The 17,690-nt window shown below is 38.0% G+C and overlaps 1 protein-coding gene across 1 annotated transcript in view; it reads left to right on the top strand.

Moving 5' to 3' along the window:
• Positions 1–418: 418 nt before the first annotated feature.
• LOC106061640 (uncharacterized) overlaps positions 419–17,690 on the top strand; it is a 30,350-nt gene continuing 13,078 nt past the window's right edge. The window contains exons 1-2 of the mRNA XM_056004300.1: positions 419–529; positions 16,955–17,067. Coding sequence (XP_055860275.1) covers positions 16,992–17,067 — 76 coding nt within the window. The 5' untranslated portion in view covers positions 419–529; positions 16,955–16,991. The remainder of the gene's footprint in view (positions 530–16,954; positions 17,068–17,690) is intronic.

Here is a 17,690-nt window from a genome sequence, read left to right as displayed (position 1 = left end):
TTCAAGAATTATAGACCTAATGACATTAAAGTTTCTAGTGTTTTGCATTGACTTCCTTGTCAAGAGAAGTCCAAACACTGTCATAAATAAAAAATTATCGAACCATGACGATGTGGTGTGTATTCCATTGTCTCAGTGACTCCGGAATTTGAAGACCAAAATCTTTCAACAGCTTTCAACAATGTCCTCCCCCCTCGCCCCGGAACAATGTTGTGTAATTATGGTACATTCGTACATTGTCATGCACCAGGCAAGTTGGTTTTCTTCTGGTGTGACCCCCACAACACCCACAACCCCCTTCTCCACCTCACGCATATTCACACCCGAGCGACATTTAACTTTTATGAACAAAAGATAAGGTTACATAAAAAAAAAGATCTCTCTCGTCACATTGGTCCTTGCTATTGTTATCTATTAATAGGCACGTATATAAGGTTAGCTTGATGACACTTTTGAATATGGTTGACTTTGCTGTTGGATAATATTTGACTTTGAATAACTTGACATTATAAGGAAATATCCAAAAACTGTGAGTCTGCTTTATAAAGCTAATACGATTTTGTTTTAAATTAAATGTTTTTGTAATTAATAATATGAATATGAATCTTGTGAATGTAAGCGAGCTTTAGAAAGACATAGTCCTTGTTAACTAGAAATGAATGCTAATCTAGATTTAACATTCTTGAAAACATTGAGTACGTAAAAAAAAAACAAGGTTTCAAAGAGATTTTGTGTGGAAACTTTTGTGGAAATAACAAAAACATTTGCAGAAATGTTATGAAAATATACTGAAAATAAAGCCTTCATTACACCTCATTTTGTTGATATTTTTTTTATTAATATGAAAAAGTTTAAAAAATGGTGTATTTTATTATAAGAAAAATTGTCTTACATAAATTAACTTTAAAAACAAAACGGTTCGCTTTCAGAAGAGAAAAAGTAACCTTTGCTCCAGACATTTGCAGGCAACAAAATATCATTGAAATCGGGTTTTCCATATCATTTCTAAATTTTGAAACCTAACGTGACAGACGGACAGATTGAGTGACGGACAAACAACACAAAAATAAATAGCGGCTTTTCCCCTTTTGAAGGCCGACTGAGAATAAAATTCTCTTTATTGACTGATGAGTATCTATTGAACTTTTAAAAGACTATGCAAGGGGAGCTGTGGCTTAGTGGGCGCTTGGCTTCCGAACCTGGGATCCTGTGTTCGAATCTCTGTGAAGACTGGGATTTTGAATTTTGAGATTGTTATGGCACCCCTTAGTCCGCCCAACACTAATGGGTACCTGATTTTAGTAGTGGAAAGTTAAGGCGTTTGGTCGTTGTGCTGGCCACAGGACACCCTGCTAGTTAACCGTTGGCCAAACAAACAGATGATCTTAACATCATCTGCCTTATAGATAGCAAGGTCCGAAAGGGGAAACTAATCTTAAATACATAGTTGTTAATTGTACAGTAGCAGATCGAAGAGAGACAGAGCTGAAAACATGGCTGCCTGCCCGTCTGGTATATGCCCAGGGAATTCATCACTATGGTCTCGGGTTCGAAAGCTGGCCACCGCCTTTCTACGCCGTTGTGTTGGAGGTTAAGCATAGGAAGCAATAATCTTCATCTTCGCTGAAACTAAAACACATCTACAGAATGATGATCCTGAATGAGGTGACCACCACCACTTCGACTGCAGCTAAGTCTATATTAAAAGAGGCATCTTTTGGAAAACATACTGCTTCAAAAAAAACGAAAAGGGAAACAGTTCTATTGCAGTTAACAGTTTAACTAAATCTATCTACAAATAAGGCTTTCCAAAAGTAGCTTAGGCTAAAACGAAAAAAAAATATTAACAAAAAAACATAATGACGAAAAACATTAAACATTTTTACATGAACAATACCTCCTTGATACAACTTAGAGATCTTTATTTTTTTTTTCTTACTAACTAAACAATGTTATATTAAAAAAACAATGGAACATTTTTTATCTAGCCTCATTTCCCGCCACCCTTACCTAGAAGAAAGAATATGAGTTAAGTGAATGTATAGATTTACTACACTTTATAATATTCCAATGATAGGTCCTTAGATGTAGAATTAGAAGACAATGCGCACAATTTTCCTAAACATTAATTTATTAAGCTCTTTAATAAATGCAGATACACCCTTTCAAGATACATATTTTTTGATTCTCTAGCCAAATTTAAATTAATTCTCTTTTTGGTTTGAAAAATGACCATGTCAAAGCAGAGTTTTATCAGTGTGACCTACGAGCTTGTAAATTCTTTTCTCTACGATTTACACCGATAGTGAAATTTTTAGGAAAATCGTTTGAGCCGTTTTCGAGAGCCGTGTCCACCCTGGTTTTCTGAGCCCACCGATACAGAAGTTTCCACGACGGTAGGCTATGAGTTGAATAGAGGCATTCCAAAAATATTTTTATAAGACAATACCTCCTTTATATAACTTATAGAACGTTTAGTTTGCTCTTAAAAACTAATAAATGCTAGATAAAAAAAAGGATCATTTTCTACTCTCACACAAACGAGAATACAATCCTGGTTAAGCAAATGTATAAATCTATTAGACTTTGTAATATTCCAACGATAGTCCTTTAGATCTAGACCAGTGATGCCCAAAATACGGCCCGCGGGCCAGATCCGGCCCGCGACGTGGTTCGATCCGGCCCGCCGAAATGTCGGCACAAAGTGTAGAAACTCCTCTAACCCCCCCCCCTTTCCCCCAAAGAAAAGGTTGAAAAATGTCTCTTTACCTACGTTAGGTCCCTCAATTTTTCTGCGATTGATTGGTACCATGTTTTGGCAGAACATGATAATAAGACATAAGACAATATATTTGAGTTGTAAATAAAGTGTGACTGTTTTTTTTTTAAAGAAACGCAATTATAAAACAAATTTGACGTCTTTGGAATAAAAAGATTGTTAAACTACATCTAGAGATTGGAAGATTACTGTTAATATTTACCAAAAAGAGACAAGAATATGAGTCGTTTGTAAAGCTGGCTACACTGTTGCTCATATTTTTAGTAAAGAAATGAAGCCGTTTTCTGACTCATGAAAAAAAAAATATATTAATATACCATTAATGAATGTAAGTACTAGATCCACGGGTTTCTAATCAAATAGTTTCAGGTCAATTTCATGTCGTTTTTTTTTTACCTTACCAGTGTCGGAAATTAAAATTGCCCGCAGATAAATTAATGTTGGGCATCACTGATCTAGACTACGAGCGACGAACACAATTTTCCTGAACATTAATTTATTAAGCTCAACATGAATAAGGCCTAAATGCGGAAACACTCAAAGCACTATAGTCCGTTCAAGATAAATATTTTCTAGTTCTCTAGTTAAATTTAAATACATTTATTTTTATACTTTAAAAAATGATAAAACTAGAGTTTTACCCAGTGTGGCGAACGAGCTGTCAAATTTCTTGAAAAATCGTTAGAGTCATTTTCAAGATGAGGGTCCAGGTTCCACACACCCAGAAGCCTTTGCCCATCCACCCATTCCAAATGTGCTTCTTGAATGAAGAAAGTAACCACTTTTATTTATTTCACTGAAATCTGGATTTTACTTAAAATCTAAATCTTGCTTAGAACCTAGATGTTACATTGAATCTGAATATTACATTGAATATTAATTTTACAAAATCTGAATGTTTTAGAATCTGGATACTTTAGAATACTGATGCTACATAGAATACTGATGCTACATAGAATCTGAATGTTATATAGAATCTGGATGTTACATTAAATCTGGATGATAAACATTTAATCTGGATATTACATTGAATTTGTTACAAAATCTAGATGATAAACAGAATCAGAATGTTTCGAATCTGAATGTTACATAGAATCTGGATGTTACATAGAATCTGGTTGTTACTTAAAATTTAAATGTTACATTAAATCTGGATTGTAAATAGAATCAGGATTTTAAAATCTGGATGTTACATAGAGTCTGGATGTTATATAGAATGTGAATATTAGAATCTGGATCTTACAGAACCTGATGTTATATAGAATCTGAATGTTAGAATCTGGATGTTACAAAGAATCGTAATGTTATATTCAATCTTAATGTTACTTAAAATTTGAAAGTTTCATAGAATCAGTTAGGGAACCTGGATCATGAACTAGGTGGAAACAGTGGCGCATATCTTGCAAGAGTGTCCGCAGCTAAAAAAAACTGCGGGGAAGTGGTCTGCAGAGTCACTTGACCTGTATGGGAGCTATGAGGCACAGCGGACTAGGACTAGTCCTTCCAGCCTTGCTATTAATTGGAGTTCATCTGAGGATCATGAACTGGATTTAAATCTGAATGCTACAGGGAATCTGGACCTATGTCCTATATATAATCTTGATTCAACATACAATCAAGATGTTGCAAAGATATTCTACTTAACAAATGATTTCAAAGTTCCTGAAAAACAAGCATGATTACCAAATAGCAAGGACGGGAGAACTTTTGAAAAAGACGTGGCGCATTCATCAACATTTGAGATCCAAAAATTATCCAAAGATTTTTATTAACCCCTAGCCCTCGAAGAAAGGAAGAGACGACTAAGAGAACTTTATCCGACCCCATGCTGACAACGGCTTGAGGCGTTCATTGTAGTCAGATATGACAAAATTAGGTCACAGCTATGTAGCCCGTGTAAACTCTTTAATCCTGTTTAATCCTCGTACTCGAAAACAAAGTCTTTTTTTTTATTTAGATAAATACAATAAGCATAGATAACCAAAAGCATGAAGACCAAAATTAAAACGAAATACTTTTGGACCACGTCGCCTTTATTAACTCTTTCGCTCCTAACTGATAATCCTAGTGTTGATTCCACCAGAATGTGGTAAATAATTACGGAGAGAAAGAGTTAACCACAAACGAATTGCACAGGAAATAATACATACACAGTTAAAAGGTTAAACTAGAATGTTTAATGACCAAAGCGCATGTTGAAAAGGCGGGAAATCGGAAAGATAAAACGTGTGTCTACAGAAAAAGCCAAAATCTAATACATAAAGTAGAATGTAAGGTATATGTATGTATGTATGTATGTATGTATGTATGTATGTATGTATGAATGTATGTATATTTGTATGTTTGTATGTATGTATGTATGTAGGTAAGTATATGTGTATGTGTGCATGTATGTATGTATGTATGTATGTATGTATGTATGTATGTATGTATGTATGTATGTATGTATGTGATAATGTATGTATGTATGTTTGTATGTATGTTAGTATGTTTGAATGTTTGTATGTATGTATGTATGTTTGTATGTATATTTGTATGTATGTATTAAGTATGTTTGTATATTTGTATGTATGTATGTTTGTATGCATATATGTATGTATGTATGGGTATATACGTATGTATGTATGTATGTATTTATGTATGTATGTATATATGTATGTATGTGTATATGTAACAGTAGCAAGTCGGACTAGAGTTACCTCACGTAACTATCGAGGCGAGCAAGGCTTAGAAAAATATTTTTTACGAGAAAAACAAAGGGGAGGTATGTATATCACAAAGTCGTGCATTCGTTAAATAGTCAAAATTATTATTTAAAAATTTCGGGTTGGGTTTGTGGTTCCCAAGTCTTGCATAATTGCTAGGATCTGCTTCCGAATCTCGTCACCATATATTTCTGGGTCGTCCTCTCTTCCTCTGGCTTCACTAAAATGTTCTAGAATTACAATATTAAAATAATTGTAAAATTGTGGCTGTCCGCGCAAAAGCCTTGACGGTACTCACTTTGCCCACGCCACTGGTAATTTTACAAGTAAAATAAATAGAGTTGCAAAGAAGTTGTTTAAAGTTTCGTCTACATTACTCATTGAACTTATTGAGATTCTCCCAAGCTATAAAGTAGTAGTAATTTTCTACAATACCTCTATTCAAGTCACTCCTTCATGGAACTTTCTGGGTGTATGGAAACTGGACTTGGATCTCGAATACGGCTCTAAAGATTTTTCTAGAAATTTGATAATTGATGCATATCGTTGGGAAACGAATTACTAGCACGTTGACCACAATGGAAGAACTCTAAGTTGGAAGTTATAAGTTTTCAAAGCATAAAGAGAAATACATTTAAATTTGGCTAGAGAACTAGACACTATTTAGGTCTATCTTCAACGAACTCTACGTCTTCGTGTATTTCCGCTTTCATTCAAAAGTTTAATAAATTAAACTTCGGGAAAATTTTGCGAATCGACTTCTAAGTCTAGATTTAAAGGCCTATCTTTGGAATATTATTAAGCAAAGCCGGCATTAGGCATAAGCTAACTAGGCAGTCTCCTAGGGGGCCTCCTATTGGTGGGGCCTCGCACAGGGCTACAAAAATTATAGAAAAAAAGGGAAACTTGGATCAAATCTCAAATATACTAGAGCACTAGGACTCTATATTTACTAGTTTAACTCTGGCGCTACTATGGAAATTGCGTAATATATATATATATATATATATATATATGTATATAGTTATTTGTCGATTTAGATATAGACTGACAGGCTTCTATAAAATTGCGTTATTATATGTTTTCGTCGTTTCTTTTTCTTTTTTCTTTTAATTTCTTTTAGGGCCACAAAATTCACTTTGACTAGGGCCTCCACTTATCTAAGGCCGGCCCTGTTTTAAGTCTTTATCAGGATTCTTTCTCGCGAAGTGGGAGAGGAGATGGAGCGGGAACAAATGTTCCATTTCATTTTTTTAAAAATCTAATACAGATTAGTTATTGAGAGAAAAATAATCGCTCTATAAGTTGTATAAAGGAGTTAAAAAAAAAATGTTTTTCTTGTTAAAAAGTGTTTTCGATACACTAAACAAATATTCCCCTTGACTAAATTAGCAAATACATCTCCGTCGCTTGAAACGTGTAAAAATTACTATTTTTTAGTAGCTGTACATTTATTTATTTTGGGGGTTTTGTTGACGACATGTATTGGCTTTTAAATTAACAAAATCAGGGGATGACTGGACATGCTTGGTATTCTAAGTTCTGGGTTATTTTATCTAGTTTACCGTCACCCCGAACAGTCCTTCAGGACATTGAACCAGCATGATTGAATAGTACACATAGAGGAATAAGATGGGGCGTGGTGACCGCAAAGTCAAATTGCATTTAAATACCTCAACGCAACATCACACACACACACCAAAAAAAAATAGTTTCTGTAATAGTTTCAATTTTTGTGTGGTTAATATTTGATTTATTATATTACAAAAAATGCCCACAATTGGCAGACACACATATACTAGCCAAAATATTACATATTGAATATGAATATATTTAGATATGTATCTTTGTTTGTTAATATTACAGTTGTCATTTCATCACGCATTAAAAAAATATATTTGCAATCTTAACCTCACAGGTTTCGCCTGATAAAAAATAATCCATGTCTGTTTCGTTTAGACCTACGACAGATAGGTTAATATACGTTTTGTCTAGATTGGCCAGAATAATTACTTACCTTTCGTAGCTGTAAGCTGTGACAGGGTCACGCTTCATATCCCCTAGTTGATATATATATATCATATTTCAACTACAACAGTCACTGTAACCTCAGACCCAGGCCAGGTAGAGCAGGGGACACAGATTTGGTTCTCTTCTTCCTTTATAAATAAAACATTAATTATTTATTTGAAAAGAAAATGTAGGCCTATTAACATGTATTAAAAGTTTTGTTTTTTTTAGAATCTTGTGGGTTTTGTTCCAAAAGCCATCCTGATCATTTTGTCTGACTTTGGAACCTGATTATGTTTAGATATACTTAATATTCCCCCCCCCACCCATTTTTTTCCCTTCTGATTAATGTGTAAGTCAATAACTTAAGTTCAGACTCTAGAGCGTAGGAATGTTGTCTGGTTATTAACTTAGCACCGTAAAGTAAAACAGCATCCAAAGTTTTTTTCCACAGTCATAAAACTAATAGGAGTGCGGTGGTAAAGCGCTTTTCTTCTCAACCGAGGTATCACGGGCTCAAATCTCATAGAAAAACACGGCTATTAAATTTTGAGCTGAAAGCACATCCATGATACCACCAAGCTTCAGACGTCGGTAACGAAGTATCTTGCCGGAGACGAGCTGTAAGCACCTCCTTGATCGATAAAGACGAAGATCCGGATACCTGCATATTTGAAATTAAACCGGAGATTTATAAGCTCATTGGCAAGATACATGAAGGTATTGATGCAATGTGGGTACCTGACATTAGTTGGGGAACGTAATGGTGGCTGGTCATCGTGCTGGCTCCTTTGACACCCTCGTCAACCGTCGGCTATAGAAACAGATTGACTTTATATAGTCGGCCCTGTACATCGCAACAAGGTTTGAAATGAGAAGAGAAATTGAGAAAAAGAAAGATAAATATATTTATAGTGAATAATATTAACTGAAGACACGGTGGCTGAGCGGTAATGTGCTTGACTTCCAAACCAAGGGTCCCGGTTTCGAATCCTGGTGAAGAATGGGATTTTTAATTTTGGGATCTTTGGGCGCCTCTGTGTCCACCCAGCTCTAATGGGTACCTGACATAAAAGTCTAATGGTCATTGTGCTGGCCACATGACACTCTCGTAAACCATAGGCCACAGAAATAGACCACACGGTCTGAAATAAGAACTTTACTTTTTTGTTTTAATTAACTGAACAAAGACTGATTTATGAAATGGCTGAGTGACTTTCTAGAAAATCGTCGTAATAATTTAGAGTTATATAGGAGACTAAAAGAGTCAGTGTAAAAATAAGTTTTAAAGACTGGCACAAAAAAAGGTACAGGTATTTAGAATTCAGGCATTTTCAGGAGACCACTGATTCTACCCAACCCTAATAGGTACTTAACATTAGTTAAGAAAAGTAAAGGCGGTTGGTCGTTGTGCTGGCCACAGGGCACCCTCGTTAACAGTGGCCCAAATATACAGATGTCCTTTACATATTCTACCCTATAGACGCATGGTCTGAAATGGGATTTTGTTATCTATTAACAAGTAAAAAACAATCAATCAAATTTTAAAAAAAACATCAGGGGAGACTATATTACTTTATTATATCTTGTTAATGTTGAGTATGTTGAATTATCAGAAGATGCATGCGTAGGCCTATAACTGTGCATGCGTGGGCCTGTAACTGTGCGTGAGTATTTAGCGGCAATACGATGAGATCAGTACACTTCAGACAGCAACAAAGACATACGAATGTATTGACTAATACCGTCACAGATGAACAATGAATATAACTTTAATACAGAACGGGTACAGTCTAGTCTTGGTTTACAATATTATGTTTACCGTCGTATGGTTCTACGCTAAATCTCTCATTTCCGAGTCATCTAAGGTCTCTAGTATATTGTGACGTCACTGTCGCGTTCACAGTCTGTCTCCTATAGTGCGTTTCTACATTATGTAAGGATGATGAATATTTTGTAAGTTTATAGAACATTTAAGCATACTCTTTTGACATTAGTCTAAATTAAGTTATATATATATATATATATATATATATATATATATATATATATATATATATATATATTGCAGGCAATGCCTTCGATTCCACGATAAAGGATGAGTTGATGAGTGCAGTGTTTCAATATCAACACAAACCAAGTAATGCATATTCTGTCATATCTGATGCAGAGAAAGCAATGTCCGCTAACGGTCCATTAAAAGCTTCTTTCGTCTTTTGCGCCTGTCTAGGGAAAGTGCTTTCCCTTTGGCCACAAATGTATCTAATTTTATATATTACAGACGTTACTTCAAAAAAAGAAGTTAATTACGTCCTATGCATTTCATGTGTCAATATTAATCAATGACGTAAACTCTGCCAAGTCTTTGGTTTTCCTGGCTGATTCAGGCAACCCATTCCATTCTCTAATGGCACTAGGGAAGAAAGAGCACATGCCGGAGACTAGCTGTAATCACCTCCTTGATCGATGAAGACGAAGATCCGGATACCTACCTATTTGAAATTAAACCGGAGATTTATGAGCTTTTTGGCAAGATACATGAAGGTATTGATGCAATGTGTGAATCAAATTAACAGTATGGGGAACAAGGTAGATAAAATGGTGTCTCAAGCGAAAGAAGGAATAGACTCGTTGGTGAAGGAGCCGTTGCCTGTTGACTCGTTGGTGAAGAAGTTGCATGCTCAGGACTGTGGCTGCACAAACAGTGGTGACCGAGACGCTGGGGATTGGAGCGCTGTCTTTGGCGCCGTCTGTGTGTGGCAAGTCTTGTGGGCGTGACTTTCTAGACGAGAAACGTGACGATTGCTGCGACGATCTCAACGGGATGTACCGAATTGAAAGGAAAGAGACAAATAAAGAAACTGAGGTCTGTTATGTGCCTGAAGCGTTTGTTCCTGTTGTACCTGCTACGAGTACCTCAATGAGCTGGACAGATCAAGACAACGTTGGGTCTGCGTCCAAGCCTGTTGTTGTGGACCTTAGAGACCTCTGCCTATCTGCTTGTGCTTACGAGGGAAATTCGAAGCTAGATAACTGCATCCAGAAGTTAAGCATGAACTGTACGTGCAGAGCACCACTCAAAAAAATTAGATGCCAAGAAAACCACCAACAAAGTATGTGTACTTCTGCCATCATTATTTGCAATGGCATAGACAAATGTCAATCAATCCAGATTAAATCTGAGCTGGCAAGAGGAAGACATCTTCAACTTGAAGTTGAAGAGACCTATCTCCTGGACGTGAGACTGTTAGCTGAGGATGACCGCGGCGCATTGGACTTCATTTGCAACGTGGCTGCATGTGAACCTGTAGTCTTCTTGAGGGAAGATCTGCTGAATCAGCGTGTCCGATCAACGGCTGTGTTGAGGAAAACAGTGCTTGACACTATATCTTTGTGTGTCAAACGGCCACGTCATCGTCTCAAGAACAGCCTGATCCATTGGAGAAAGAGAAAACGGCACGGAGGATAACAGTGCGGATGCAGCGGATGACTTAGTTGGGAACTCCTTCTCTGCCGCCTGTGGCTCCCACCGATCGACCTCCAACTGAACTGTCAAACCTCTACTGCACTGTTTCTTTTCAGGACGAAAAGTTCTAAGAAGTGGGCAATGTTATGACCCCGCCATGCACTCCGCCATCCAAGATAGTGCAGAAGGAGCACACTATTAGTGACTAGACTAGGAAGGATGTTGACATTAGAGAAAGGAGAAGACGATTTTCTCCCAAGTCTAGAGCCGAGATGAAGATGCTGTGTTTAAGGCAGATGTCCTTTGTGTTTCTCATGTCTCCATGTAAATAAACATCTATGTCTAGTTGAGTTGCATCCTTTAAGTTACTACAATATATATGTGTATATGTAATATATGTATATATATATTATTATATATAATATGCAACCTATGCGGTCACAGTGGGACTAGCACTTTCATATGCATGCGTTAATTCTTAGTGTAAATTATTAAATTAAAAAATAATAACTTATATTTAATAACAGGGTATTCGCGGCTTCCTGATTTTCCAGTGGCTCCTGGAAATCTCCTGAAATAAAAAATCTCCAGAAAACTCATAAAAATCTGAAAAATAGACAAAATTGTCATTTTGAGATACCAATCCTATGCGCAAAAAAAAAAAGCATTGACATCTTTCATTAAATAAAAAATTATTACAAAGATGAATATATTTTCTAATACAAAATCTTAATTTTGACATTATGCGTATCCCTGAGTCAGAAACCCCACTGACAACGAACAACATGCTGAGAATTACTCCCTTAGAGCTCGTGAGAGAAAGCGAGCAGTGAGTCTTAAGGTCGCCTTGTCCCCGTACAAGGAGAGCCTCTGTGTCGTACATGAACCAGTTATCTCTCTATCTAAGCCTAGTCCCAATCGTCCTTCGTGCAGAACTCTGCATTCATTAAGAATGTGGTCTATTGTTTCATCGTCCTCCATGCAATGGCGACACCGTGTGTCGTAATTCTCCTTCCAACGTCCGAGGTAAGCACCAATTGGACAGTGTCCGACCCGGAACTGGGCTAGGACTGCCTGTTCCGCACGATTCAGTTGCCACCATGCATCTCTTTTGTCTGGTCTACTCATTGCCCGGTAAAGCTCACGCCCCTTGTCCGAAGAATCCCAGCCGTCGTGCCAAAGTGTCAACATGCGCTGGTTGACTAGGGATCGTACACTTTGATAAGTGCACGGTTCATCATGTTCGAGCGCCGTTGCGACCGCGGTTTTCGCGAGCTGGTCAGCCAAATCCAAATCGTGGCTGACCACCCCACAATGGCGGGCACCCATTGCAAAGTAACGTTCACGCCGAATGTAGGAGACGCCCTCCGACCGTTAGGACGTCCCATACCCTTCTAGCACCTTCATCCAGCCGTTCTAATGCCTCCAGTGCAGCCACCGAGTCCGTGAAAAGGACTATGTCGTTCGCTGACGCAGTCCCGTTACGTACTTTCGTTGCCAGTGCTTGGAACATTGCTTCGAGTTCAGCCTCGAGGCTGCTTTTCTGCTGACAGGATCCACTGAGCTCGTCACTTTCGGGATTGCCAGAGAGTCGAACTACCGCTCCGTACCCAGCTTTCACAGTTCCCTCGAGCGTCTGCACAGAGCCGTCTGTGTAGATTGTGGTTACTCCGGCTGGATATGATGCGATAGTCTCTCTGGCTGCTTGTAGTAGCCGTGTGGGGGGACTCTGCTTCGTCACCACTGGGTCGAGTAGGCCCTTCCGTATCGTCGGCATGCCGAGGGCCTCCATCGGGAAGATAGAACCGGACGGGGAAAGAGCAGCCCGCTCCACCGGCAGATTCGCCTCTCCCTACCCAGACAGGTTCCGCAATTGTTACTAATTGTCACAGCTTTCCTATTCTATTTATAGTTATAACTCGATAGAATCTACCTTAGGTCTCGATACGTCTAGGTGTTCCTGTTTCAGTTCTAGTTAACGAAATAAAACAATTAAAGCACAAGATCAAACACATAAACTTTAATCAGCTTTACTGCATATTACACACGCTGGTCTCTGTCTGACAACAAAACACACTTCCGGTCATTCGCGCAGATTGTAAAAATAGATTATACATACACACACACATTCATCCGTGACACTAATATATATATATATATATATATTGTTATGACTACGTTGCGCACTGTCATTCGGCGCGACATTGTGTACCAGAGGACACGATAGAGAACAGAGGAAGGAAGATGGCCGATGATTAGAGATGTAAACAAGAAGGCCTGAGATGTGACTCTGGAGTTTGGCTCTAGATCCAGTTTATAACTGATTATTAAACGTTCTGTTTTATATCACTTTCGTTGAGGTTAATTGCTAAGTTATAGCAATTGGTGTCAGAAGTGGGATCCTCAACGAAAGTGAAGAAGGTCTAGATCTAGGTATAAGACATTGAACGATTCCATTTTCGGGTAGATCAACATAAGTTTTGGTTTTAGTTGATCAACGTTTTGATACGGGATGGCGTCTAAGAAAACACTTAGTCAACTGTCATTACAGGAACTTAGACAGGAACTGAGAGGGAGGGAGCTGAACGTAAGTGGCAACAAGAAGGCACTCATAGAACGTATTAGGCAAAGCATCATAGATGAAGAGCAGGATCCGGACACCTATTTGTTTGAAAAAGAACCAGATATGAGGGATCATTTTCAATCGATGCAAGAACAAATGAAGGAAGACCTGGAATCAGTAAAGGATGAACTTAGAGACGAATTAGGTAATAAACTGAGCTTAATAGCATCCTTTGTGACCGAATTGAAAAATGACATAGACAGTTTCAAACAACAATTAAGAAATGAGGTCGCTGAATTAAGGTCCCAAATGGTGGGAGATGTTGATTTTAAAATTCAACAATTACGAAATTAAATGAAGGCGGAGCTGCAAAAGAAACAAGATGCGGGTGCCACTGTGACTGAAATGACGGGAAAGATTAAACCACCGGTGTTTGACGGCTCTGTGTCTTGGTCGGTGTATCGATTACAATTCGAGGCGGCGGCGCAAATCAACAGATGGGATACCCAGGCAGAGAAAGCAACTGGTCTTATGTTGGCACTCAGAGGAAAGGCGGCCGAATTGTTACAGACTATGACGGATTGGACAGACTACGATGCCATGGTCAAAACAATGGAACAACGATACGGCAATGAACACCTGCAGGAAGTTTTCAGGATGCAATTAAAGAATCGACAACAGAAAAACGGAGAGACATTACAGGAATTAGCAGCAGACGTAGAACGTCTCGCTCGTCTTGCTTACCCATCGGCAACACAGGAACTTTTGGATGTTCTGGTCACAGATGCTTTCATAGATGGAGTGCGAGATTCGGAACTTAAGAAAGCCATCCGAATAAGCGGAAAACGGAAAATCAACGAAGCCCTCATCTATGCCCTGTCCTACGAGGCGGCCGAAGTTTCAGCGAGGAACATACACTATTGTCGGACGTTAGATGTGGCGGCAGAGGAGGATCTGCCGAGGCGGATTCGAAGAATGGTAGAAAAGGCTTTAAATGAACGGGAACATTATCAGACCTCAAGGCGTAGTAAAAAGACTTTTCGTTGTTGGAATTGTAATACTCCAGGTCATGTACGGAGGAATTGTAACATGTTGTTCCAAGGCCAAGGCTGTGCATCAGAACGTCAACCGCTACGATTCTACGGGCTTAGGGAGCAAGAACTGGCAACCCAGAAAATCGAAACTCCGAGAATAAAGACTCGTTTCAGAGTGTTAGAACAAAGCAGAACCTTGAGAGTGCAGGGAAAGATTGGCGCTGTTTCTTATAGGTTCCTCTTGGACACAGGGGCTACGCGGTCGATAGTTGGACCCAGTCTGATCGGAGATCAGGAAATAATACGAGTGAATGACTACACTCTTAAAACGGCAGGTGGCGAACTGTTACCTATATTAGGACAGGTACGGCTTAATTTTAAAATAGGAAGTCAACCATTTAGTCATGATTTTCTGATCGCCAATGTTGTCGACGACTGCATCCTTGGTCTGGATTTTATGCAAGAATTCGGTTTATCTCTAAACATTGGAAGTGGAACTGTACAATATGGACACATAGTGTTTCCATTGCTTGATGATTGTGTGGAAGGCATTCAGGTGAAACGAATCGAACATACGACCATACCAAAATGGTCTAATCTGTCAGTAAACAGGTATCATAAAAGGGACAAACTGAAGTGGACCAAACTGGAAGGCCAGCTACATCCTAGAAGAGCGGAGATTGAAACATCAACCAATCATTGTTGTGGCTATACGGGTAGTTATAAGGAAAGTGTTGGTGGTGGCAGCGCCGTCCATGATCATAATGACAAATCAGATGCGTCTAGCTTTCAAGATAAAGAAAGTGGCAACCTTTTCAACGACAAGCGCGGACCCGAAAAGAGAACGCTAGATGAAGAAACTAGAGGAGTGACCTACAGGCAGAGTGAAACTATTGCTTTCGATGTCCTTGATATGAGTGCTTCAATGGGCATGACCAAATCAGACAATGTTGGGTCTGTGTCCAATACTCCTGTTTATCTACCAGTACTAACTTCAGACAGGAATCTAATAAGAACTGTACGGGCGGCACCTCGAATGAACAGTGCAAATACCAGAAAAACCATCAACAGGTCTGGACTTGACAAACGTGTGTACGTCTGCCTTCACAAAGCAGAGTAAAAGATGAATCAATTTCAGCGGAAACTGGACACTGATAATGTGGGTAATGGACATGTGTAGAAAGGCATACCTTCTGGAGATGGCTGAAAATGACAGTGTGTTTATGACCTGGCCTCCAGTGGAACTCTAACTTTCTTGCCAGAACTTCATCTGCACTGACAATTATGTAGCCCTGTCGAAAAGCTGGTCATGTTCGGGACGAACATAACTAAGGAGGGGGCAGTGTTATGACACTACGTTGCGCACTGTCATTCGGCGCGACATTGTGTACCAGAGGACACGATAGAGAACAGAGGAAGGAAGATGGCCGATGATTAGAGATGTAAACAAGAAGGCCTGAGATGTGACTCTGGAGTTTGGCTCTAGATCCAGTTTATAACTGATTATTAAACATTCTGTTTTATATCACTTTCGTTGAGGTTAATTGCTAAGTTATAGCAATATATATATATATATATAGCCCATATACTTGTTGGTCATAAGTAAGTCACCAATCAATGCAATCAATCAATATATAAGTAATCAATTACTTAAAAAAAAAACCCAGAAATAATGCATTTTGTATATACACAAAAGTACACATTTTTTAATTAATACATTTAATAAGCATTGATTGGTGACTTACTTATGACCAACAAGTATATAGGCTACGAGTCTTTCAAACACTTTTACAATGTGAAAAACCACTTTCATATGCCGTTAATGAGAAATTGGCAATTTAACAATTTCATTGTACTTTGGTCAACAATCCAACCACATCCGTTGACCAGACTCACTTTGAAAATGTATCTTCCTAACAATCTGTGGCGGAGCGGTACAGCGCTTGGCTTTCGAACCGAGGGTCCCAGCTTCGAAACCAGGCTAGGACTAATTTCTTTTTTATTTCTGGATCTTTAAGGCTACCTGACATTAAATAGGGGAAAAGTAAAGGCGGCTGATTGTTGTGCTGGTTACTTTTACATCTGCCTCATAGATCTCAAGGTCTGTAAGGGGAACTTTTTAAAAAATAATAACAACAATAACAGAAGACCGAACAAGACATAAATTTAGGTCAGCGAACGTCATTTGAACGTTTGAATGGAGCGAAAAACAATTTTAGTTATTGATAATTTGTATATATTTATATATATATATATATATATATATATATATATATATATATATATATATATATATATATATATATATATATATATATATATATGAGAGAGAGAGCAGACAGACAAAATGTTTATCAAACTACTTGAATTACTTACTATATGTTTTGTTTTATCCAGTAATTTTACAAATGCATAGAGAAACTACATAAGAACAATGATGACGCAACTGCAAGACAAGACTGCTAGATGGCTGATTTTTCTGAGCTGTATACATCTGCTTTTGATGGCAGGTTTGTTATCGTGTTTGTTGTTTCTTGAATATTGTAAAATGTGGATATTTTATAGGAAAAAAAAGCCTTTTACAAGTTTTTTTCTTGATCAAAATGCGCTAATTATAAGTAAATACAGCTTTTTATAAAGTGAGTTGTAAATTCATTTTTAACATTGAAAAAAAAAATGAGATAACGCAAAAGTTTGAAAAAAAAAAGCATTGAGGAAAAAAAAAGAAATTTGCGTAACAAGTTCATGTAGAATTTATTTTAATAAAAAAAATATATTAAGGATAATTGTATCAATTAGTTTGGTTCAGTCGTGTAATTAAATTTATAATCTATATAGCGCCTCCTTCGTTTTCGAAGTTGAGCACATTTCTCATCTCCAATGAACTCTAAGATGACTGTAAAGCCCAATCCTCGCTTTAAAAAGCCGGCCGCATACGTGGCAAGGGTAGATTTGGTCAGTTGTATATAGGCCTGCTTCTTATCTCAGCTTTTTGTTGGTTCGGCACCAGGGTAGGACTGGGTGTCCAAATCGTCCCGGGCATTTTCTATACCATCCTGCCCATTTTAGGTCTACCTGTACTCAAAGTCACTGTTAAGTTTGGTAATGCATCCATAAATGTACGCATCATACA

The sequence above is a fragment of the Biomphalaria glabrata genome, chromosome 11 (genome assembly GCF_947242115.1).
Source record: "Biomphalaria glabrata chromosome 11, xgBioGlab47.1, whole genome shotgun sequence".
Taxonomy (NCBI): Eukaryota; Metazoa; Mollusca; class Gastropoda; family Planorbidae; genus Biomphalaria; species Biomphalaria glabrata.
Note: the sequence above shows the minus strand (reverse complement) of the source record. Positions and strands in the feature narration are given on the sequence as shown.